General features: G+C 50.6%; 1 protein-coding gene across 2 annotated transcripts; it reads right to left on the minus strand.

The window, feature by feature from the left end:
- Positions 1-497: 497 nt before the first annotated feature.
- Positions 498-7,737, minus strand: LOC129697564 (39S ribosomal protein L14, mitochondrial-like). 2 transcript variants are annotated; one of them, XM_055636233.1, is made up of 3 exons: positions 7,608-7,737; positions 6,141-6,314; positions 498-1,008 (listed from the first exon to the last, which is right to left on the minus strand). In XM_055636233.1, the coding sequence occupies exons 2-3, from the start codon at positions 6,206-6,208 to the stop codon at positions 642-644; spliced, it is 435 nt and encodes a 144-aa protein (XP_055492208.1). In that variant the 5' UTR covers positions 6,209-6,314; positions 7,608-7,737; the 3' UTR covers positions 498-641. The 2 variants fall into 2 exon arrangements, with proteins under 2 accessions (XP_055492208.1, XP_055492209.1); XM_055636234.1 differs by having other exon boundaries at positions 7,602-7,717.
- Between the last annotated feature and the right edge of the window lie 1,153 nt (positions 7,738-8,890).

Genomic DNA, 8,890 nt, shown 5'->3' on the forward strand with positions numbered 1-8,890 from the left:
AGGTTCATAAAAATAATCCCAGGAATTGGGGGGTTAATATATGATGACCATTTGACAGCACTGGGCCTCTACTCGCTGGAGTTTAGAAGGATTAGGAGGGGACCTCATTGAAACTTACCAAATACTGAAAGGCCTGGATAGAGTGGATGTGGAGAGGATGTTTCCACTAGTGGGAGTCGAGGACTAGAGGTCATTAAAGGGTGTTCCTTTAGGAAGGAGATGAGGAGGAGGAATTTATTTTGGGAGGAAAATGGAGGCCAAGTCAATGGATATTTTTAAAGCAGAGATAGATATTCTTGATTAGTACGGGTGTCAGAGGTTATGGAGCGAAGGCAGGAGAATGGGGTTAGGAGGGAGAGATAGATCAGCCATGATTGAATGGCAGAGTAGGTGCGATGGGCTGAATGGCCTAATTCTGCTCCTATGATATGTTGATTAGGAGTTTACAAAGTGTGCTGAAATATTCCGGTAGTATAAATAAGGTTCATAGACAGCTAGAACATCAAGTATGTTTAATATATAAAATGGAGAGCTGGTAGTGCAGAACCAACTTCAAAACTTGGAAGGATGAGCAGTAGCCATGCAAGCTGCAGGAAGTGATTGAGTCTCATAATGTGATGGCCATAGTTGGTGGTTCCCAGTCAGACAAACGTCTGAGCAATGGCTAGCACTTTGGAGTACTCCCCTTTCAGCCGCCGCAGGCTGGTGGGGATGGGCACCTTGATGCGTGTCCCGGTGGGGTTGCCGTTGTCTTCGATGAGCACCACGTTGTTGGAGTCGAACCTGGCCGTCATCCTGGGGCCGGGCATCTTGTGGCCGACGATCAGAGCTTTCTTCTTCTGCCCTTTGATGGCCAGCAAGATCTTGTCGCCCACTTTGCCGACGCCGTTCTTGGTGTAGACGTGAATGCACTTGGGTGGCCGGTGGTACGGGGTGTTGCCGAGGGGGCTGTTGTCCACCACCCGCACATTGGTCATTTTCTGTATGGCCGCACAGACCGGCGAGGTACTGAGGCGAGGGGCGGGAACGGAAAAACCAGTGTAAACAACAGATACAAAAACGCACGAGTAGGACGGAAGTCTTCCCTCCACCACCCACCATTCGATTGAGGCACAAGGAACTGCAGATGCAGGAGTAACTCAGCGGGCCAGGCAGCATCTCTGGAGAACATGGATAGGTGACATTTCTGGGCAGGTACCCTTCTTCAGACCCAATTCGAAGCTTATAGTCTGCTTACATTTACACTCAGTTCATACTCACACCACACCAATCAAAGGAAGAATAATTTCAAGGGGGGCAAATGTAAACCTGGGGAAAGCAGGAGACATACAGCACAGAAACAGGTCCTTCGCCTCAATGACTCCTCAAGTTATCCCCATTTTATCCCATTTGGCCCATATCCCTTTAAACCACAGTACTGTACAGGAACAGGTTGTACTCAATGTCTGTGCTGAACATGATGGCAAGTTAAACTAATCTCCTCTGCCTACAGATTCAACTTTAATTGTCATTGTCAGTGTACAGTATAGAGACAACAAAATGCAGTTAGCATCTCCCTGGAAGAGCGACATAGAATGTGATTTCAATAAATAAATCTATTTACATGTATACAGACATAGTGTTTTTTCCTGTGGGAGGAGTGTCCAGGGGTGGGGGGGGGGGGGGGGGGGGGGGGGGGGGGGGGGGGGGGGGGGGGGGGGGGGGGGGTGGGGGGGTGGGGGGGGGGGGGGGGGCAGGGGGGGGTGGGGGGGGGGTGGGGGGGTGATTGGCAGTCACCGAGGTACGTTGTTGAGTAGAGTGACAGCCGCCGGGAAGAAGCTGTTCCTGGACCTGCTGGTCCGGCAACGGAGAGACCTGTAGCGCCTCCCCAGATGGTAGGAGGGTAAACAGTCCATGGTTGGGGTGATGCTGAGCGCCCTCCGCAGACAAAGCTTGCTTTGGACAGACTCAATGGAGGGGAGTGAGGAACAGGTGATGCGTTGGGCAATTTTCACCACCCTCTGCAGTGCTTTACGGTCAGAGACAGAGCAGTTGCCATACCATACTGTGATACAGTTGGTAAGGATGCTCTCGATGGTGCAGCGGTAGAAGTTCACCAGGATCTGAGGAGACAGATGGACCTTCTTCAGTCTCCTCAGGTAGAAGAGACGCTGGTGAGACTTCTTGACCAGAGTTGAGGTATTGTGGGTCCAAGAGAGGTCATCGGAGATGTTGACCCCCAGGAACCTGAAGCTGGAAACATGTTCCACCTCCGTCCCGTTGATGTGGATGGGGGTGTGCGTGCCGTCCCTAGACTTCCTGAAGTCTACAATGAGCTCCTTGGTCTTCTAGGAGTTAAGGGCCAGGTTGTTGTCAGCGCACCATGCTGCTAGGAGCTGGACCTCCTCCCTATAGGCCGACTCATCGTTGTTGCTGATGAGGCCAATCACCGTTGTATCATCTGCATACTTGATGATGGTGTTAGTACCATGTACAGGTGTGCAGTCATAGGTGAAGAGGGAGTAGAGGAGGGGGCTCAGCACACAGTCCTGTGGAACGCCGGTGAGGGTTGAAGAGGTGTGCTTGTCTAGCCTAACAAACTGGGGTCTGTTGGTTAGAAAGTCCAGTATCCAGTTGCAGAGGGAGGGGTCGATGCCCAGGTTACCGAGTTTGGTGATCAGTTTAGAGGGTATAATGGTGTTGAATGCTGATGCTACATGCCATCCATTGCACTCCATTCCCCGCATATCCATCTGCCTATCTAAAAGCATCTTAACAGCCACTATCGTATCTGCCCCCACCACCTTCTGTGTACAAAAATATGCCCAATACCTATCCTTTAAACTTTGACCCTCCCAGCAGATCATCAGAAAAATTAAAGGGAGACAAAAAATGCTGGAGAAACTCAGTGGGTGAGGCAGCATCCATGGAGAGCAGGAACAGGCAACGTTTCGGGTCGAGAACCTGAAGGGCTGCCTCACCCGCTGAGTTTCTTCAGCATTTTTTGTCTACCTTCGATTTTCCCAGCATCTGCAGTTCTTTCTTAAACATCAGAAAAATCAAGCAGGTTCACCCGTGCCCTTCAAAGGGCATAGAACGGTGCAGCACAGAACAGGCCCTTTGACCCACAATATCCAGGCCAAACATAATGCCCGTTAAACTAACCACCTCTACCTACATGTGATCCATCTCCCTCCACATCCCTGTGCCTATCTATAAACCTCAAGAGTCGTAGTGGTGAAAAGCATTTAAAGCTGAATGGCAGATTAATGGCATTCAAAATTAATCCTTGTGTATGTTAGAATCTAGGGATGTGAGAAATTGGGTTTGGATAGTATTATTACAAAATTATGTGCATGATGAACAGCATGGACTCTTTCTGTTCCATCTACATGACTCTTCCTAGGAGGAAGAAAGATTCCAAGGGGAGTAAGGGGCGACCGTGACTAACAAGGGATGTCAGGGATAGTATAAAAATAAAAGAGAAGAAGTACAACGTAGCAAAGATGAGCGGGAAGCAAGAGGATTGGGTAATGTTTAAAGAGCAACAGAAGATAACTAAAAAGACAATACGGGGAGAAAAGATGAGGTACGAAGGTAAGCTAGCCAAGAATATAAAGGAGGATAGTAAAAGCTTCTTCAGGTATGTGAAGAGGAAAATATTAGTTATGACCAAAGTTGGACCCTTGAAGACCGAAAAAGGTGAATTTATTATGGGGAACAAGGAAATGGCAGATGAGTTGAACAGGTACTTTGGATCCGTCTTCACTAAGGAGGACACAAACAATCTTCCTGATATACTCGTGGCCAGAGGATCTGGGGTGACAGAGGAACTGAAGGAAATCCACATTAGGCAGGAAATGGTGTTGGGTAGACTGATGGGACTGAAGGCTGATAAATCCCCAGGGCCTGATGGTCTGCATCCCAGGGTACTTAAGTGGCTCGAGAAATCATGGATATATTGGTGATAACTTTCCAATGTTCTATAGACTCAGGATCAGTTCCTGTGGATTGGAGGGTAGCTAATGTTATCCCACTTTTTAAGAAAGGCGGGAGAGAGGAAACAGGGAATTATAGACCAGTTAGACTGACATCGGTGATGGGGAAGATGCTGGAGAATTATAAAAGATGAAATAGCCGCACATTTGGATAGCAGTATCAGGATCGGTCCGTGTCAGCATGGATTTACGAAGGGGAAATAATGCTTGAATAATCTTCTGGAATTTTTGAGGATGTAACTAGGAAAATGGACAAGGGAGAGCCAGTGGATGTAGTGTACCTGGACTTTCAGAAAGCATTTGATAAGGTCCCACATAGGAGATTGGTGGGAAAAATTAGGGCACATGGTATTGGGGGTAGTGTGCTGACATGGATAGAAAATTGGTTGGCAGACAGGAAACAAAGAGTAGGGATTAACGGGTCTCTTTCACCTCACTCAGTCTCTGCCAGACCCAGGAAGCGAGAGGGTCACGGCTCTCTGAGCTGCGAATAACACTGAACGCACGTCTACTTCACAGTGAGTCCCCTCGATGCGGCTGTAAAGTGGCCGCAGCCCAATTGTTTGCCTTGCTTTTTAAAAAAGTTTGTGTTCACAAAATGAATTTTGGTTGTCGGGTGGCTGCCCAATTGTTTGCCTCGCCTTTTTTAAAAAGTTTGTGCTCATAAAATGAATTTTGGTTGTCGGGTGGCTGCAGCCCAATTGTTTGATCGCCTTTTTTAAAAGTTTGTGTTCACGAAATGAATTTTGGTTGTCCGGTGGCTGCAGCCCAATTGTTTGCTTTGGCTTGGCTTTTAGAATCGTTGCAACAGTTGGCTGCCAGACCAAGAATCCATTCGGCCCACAAGGTCTATACTAGCCCTCTGGAAACCAGTACCTTCGGCCCGCAACACTCAAATTAGCGCAACAGACAGCCCCCCCCCCCCCCCCCCCCCCCCCCCCCACACACTGTCGAGCAGTATTGGAATTGGTGGAGAGGTGGAATATTGCGTTGGTGACCAGTCCTGCCGTGTGATGCTGGGACCCACCGGGTCCTACTTAGTCTAGTTTACAATATACATCGATGATTTGGATGAAGGGATCCAAAGTAACATTAGCAAATTTGCAGTTGACACAAAGCTGGGTGGCAGTGTGAACTGTGAGGAGGATGCTATGAGAATTCAGGGTGACTTGGACAGGTTGGGGGAGTGAGCAGATGCATGGCAGATGAAGTTTAATGTGAGGTTATCCACTTGGGTATCAAAAACAAGAAGGTAGATTACTATCTAAATGGCGTCAAGTTGGGAAAAGGTGAAGTACAACGGGATCCTGACCTTGTTCATTAGTCTAAGAAAGTAAGCATGCAGGTACAGCAGGCAGTGAAGAAAGCGAATGGCATGTTGACTTTTATAACAAGAGTCGAGTATCGAAACAAATAGGTCCTTCTGCAGTTGTACAGGGCCCTAGTGAGACCACACCTGGAGTATTGTGTGCAGTTTTGATCCCCTAATTTGAGGAAGGACATTCTTGCTATTGAGGGAGTGCAGCGTAGGTTTACAAGATTAATTCCCGGGTTGGCGGGACTGTCATATGCTGAGAGAATGGAGCAGCTGGGCATGTACACTCTGGAGTTTAGAAGGATGAGAGGACATCTTATTGAAACATATAAGATTGTTAAGGGTTTGGACAAGCTAGAGGCAGGAAACATGTTCCCGATGTTGGGGGAGTCCAGAACCCGGGGCGTCAGTTTAAGAATAAGTGGTAAGCCATTTAGAATGGAGATGAGGAAACAAATTTTCTCACAGAGAGTTGTGAGTCTGTGGAATTCTCTGCCTCAGAGGGCGGTGGAGGCTGGTTCTCTGGATACTTTCAAAAGAGAGCTAGATAGGACTCTTAAAGATAGCCGAGTCAGGGGATATGGGGAACGGGGTACTGATTGGGATGATCAGCCATGATCACATTGAATGGGGGTGTTGGCTCGAAGGGCCGAATGGCCTACTCCTGCACCTATTTTCTATTGTCTATGGTTCAAATGAAAGCAGATGAAAAGGCTGTGGGTTCAAGTCCTACGATGGAGATACTGTAAGTACATAATTGTAGGCTGTAACTCCAGAGGAAAGGCAGCAGCTCTACCGCTGTGCCTCTGTATTGCCTGAGGGACAACCTTGTGACAAATATGCAGTACCTGAACATCCGGCAAAGTGCTTCTGCAGTCGGAGTCAAAGGCACGAAGCCCCTTGTCAACAGTGCCATCGGGAACCCGAAGAACACAATAATCACAGCGGGAAAAACGTGAAGATTCTGGAAATCCGCGTTAATATTAGGAAGCACTGTGAATGCTTAGCAAGGCAGGTTGCATCTGAGGAGAGAAAAACAAATCAGCCCTTCAGTTCACTGACTGTTTTCATTGATGGACCTTTATTTAAGTTTTTAAAATAATTAGACCAAGTGGGACCCGTTGGGCCCCGTTCCCCTAACACAATATTCCACCACTCGCCCATTCCCCCAACGCAACGAGTTTCCCCCAACACAATATTTCTAATGTTACACCGAATATTCCTAATGTTACACCAACATTCTGAACACGAGTCCCAACACAAAACATTATCTGTTCATTCCCTCCACGGATGCTGCCTAACCGACGGAGTTCCTAAAATACTTTGCGTTCTGCTCCAATATTACCCTCACCTCCTCTCCCTCACTCCCCCCTCATCATCATCCCATCACCCTCCCCCTCAACCCAACACATCATCCCCCTCACCCACCCACACCTTCACACCCTTACCCCTCCCATCCCCTCACCTCCATCCCATGACCCCTCCCCGCAACACCACCTCTCATCCTCTCAACCCCTCCCTCATCCTCACCATCTCTCTCCCTCCTCACCATTCTCCCTCTCCCACCAGATGTTCACCCACACCTTCACACACCCCCGCCCCCTCACACAGAAAACCCTCACACCCTAACCCCCCGCATTCTCACACCTTCACCTCTTCATCCTAAACCCCCCTCCCTCATACCTTCATCCTCACCCTTTCAGCTTCACACACATCCTCAATTTCATACCGTCACCCACACATCCTCTCCCCTTCCCCCTCACCTTCATCCTCACCCCCTCTCACCTCCCGCTCACCCCCCCAGTCTCACCCCTTCCCCTCACCCCTTCATCCTCACCTCCCCCCTCTCACCTCCCCCTCGCCCCCACTCTCACCCCTTCCCCCTCACCCACACATCCTCACCCCCTCATCCTCAACCCCCTCTCACCTCCCCCTCGCCCCCACTCTAACCACTTCCCCCTCACCCACACATCCTCACCCCCTTCATCCTCACCCCCTCACCTCCCCCTCGCTCACTCTCACCCCTCCCCCTCACCCCTTCCCCCCTCACCCACACATCCTCACCCCCTCTCCGTACCCTCACCAATCCCTCCCTCACACCTTCATCCTCACACCCCCAACCTTTCTTCCTCACTCCTCCCCTCCTCACCTTCACCCTCACACTCTCACCCCCTCCATCACCCTTTCACCCCCTCACACCTTCACCTTCACCTTCCTCTCCCTCTCCCTCCTCCCATCCCATCCCCACTCTACCCAAAGATGCTGTAGCTACTATAGGATCATTGGCTCTAACCCCCCCTCACCCTCGCCCTCACCCCGCGCGCTGTGATCCGGCACCGCTCGCCCTCCGCCACGCACGCGCGCTGACGCGTCACGCTGCGCGGAAACCCTGGCAACGTCGCGGCGGGGCTGGACGTCGCGCTGAAGCCGGGCGGTGACGTCAGCGCGTGGAGCTGGAGGGGCGGGGCCAGAGAGCACGTCCTGGCGGTGACGTCAACGCGCTATGCCGGAGGGCGGGGCCAGAGAGCACGTCCTGGCGGTGACGTCAGCGCGCCCGGCTGGAAGGCGGGGGCAGAGAGCACGTCCTGGCGGTGACGTCAGCGCGCCCGGCTGGAGGGCGGGGCCAGAGAGCACGTCCTGGCGGTGACGTCAGCGCGCTCGGCTGGAGGGAGGGAGGGAGGCCATCCATCCACTTGTTGTCTGTCGCCTCCTCCAGTCGGTCACTGGCAAGTGTTCGCTCGGCGGCCTCCAGGCAACAGTGTCGCTCTGCCGTCGCCGTCTGAAGCCCCGACGGATTGACCGTGTCTTTCTCCGCGCCTGGATGGAGCCCGGGCCCGAGCGGCGGGCTGGTTGCTAGGGAGCGGCCGGCAGCAGTGCAGGTAGGAGCCCGGTTAGCCGGCCGGCCAGCGGGCATACAGGCATACATACATACATACAGGCGCTGCAGGGACATACATACATGCACCACTACACATAACCCAGTTCAATTCAACTCCTTCCGCAGCGGCTTGTAAAGGAGCCGGCGTCTATTGCCCCTTCCAGTTCCTAATAGAAACAAGGATTGCAGATACTGGTTTAAAAAAAAACAATTCTAATTTCCACTGCCCGGTCTACCTATTTTTTCCCCTTCAATACAAGACTGTATTTATATCTACAGCACAGAATGGCTTGGGCATTCTGACGTTAAATATTCAGGCAGTAGGAGCGGCTGCTGCGATTAATTCCAGTTGATTTTGCATTTGTACACCCGTCAGTTTTGCAATTGGATCCCGTGTGTGTGTGTTTGGAGAAGGTTGGGAAGGATAAGGATTTCTACCCTTTTATCTACACGGTATCGCGTGTCCTTGTTTACGGCTTTTTATGCGAAGGGGGAGAAACGGCTCTAGAGCTACAATCCGTAAATCTGCTCCACTACAATCCGTAATACCGTGTTTGCATCGGCAAATTTTAATCCTTCTCAATTCTGGGATCGTCATTTGAGTTCTACGAGGTGAGTAATATTGCGTGCGAAATATTTTCTATCAGCCCATCATATTTTAATAATTGATGTCGCAGTTCGCAGCAGGTCGGTTTCATCCTTTTCGTGTTGCGCTTGGTT

The sequence above is a fragment of the Leucoraja erinacea genome, chromosome 5 (genome assembly GCF_028641065.1).
Source record: "Leucoraja erinacea ecotype New England chromosome 5, Leri_hhj_1, whole genome shotgun sequence".
In the NCBI taxonomy this organism is placed as follows: domain Eukaryota; kingdom Metazoa; phylum Chordata; class Chondrichthyes; order Rajiformes; family Rajidae; genus Leucoraja; species Leucoraja erinaceus.

Bases quoted from the DNA above. Each gene is read 5' to 3' on its own strand.
- LOC129697564 (XM_055636233.1), bottom strand. From the start codon at position 6,208: ATGGCACTGTTGACAAGGGGCTTCGTGCCTTTGACTCCGACTGCAGAA. The intron at 1,009-6,140 runs GTACTGCATATT...CCCTCGCCTCAG, and splicing joins GCACTTTGCCGGATGTTCAG to TACCTCGCCGGTCTGTGCGG.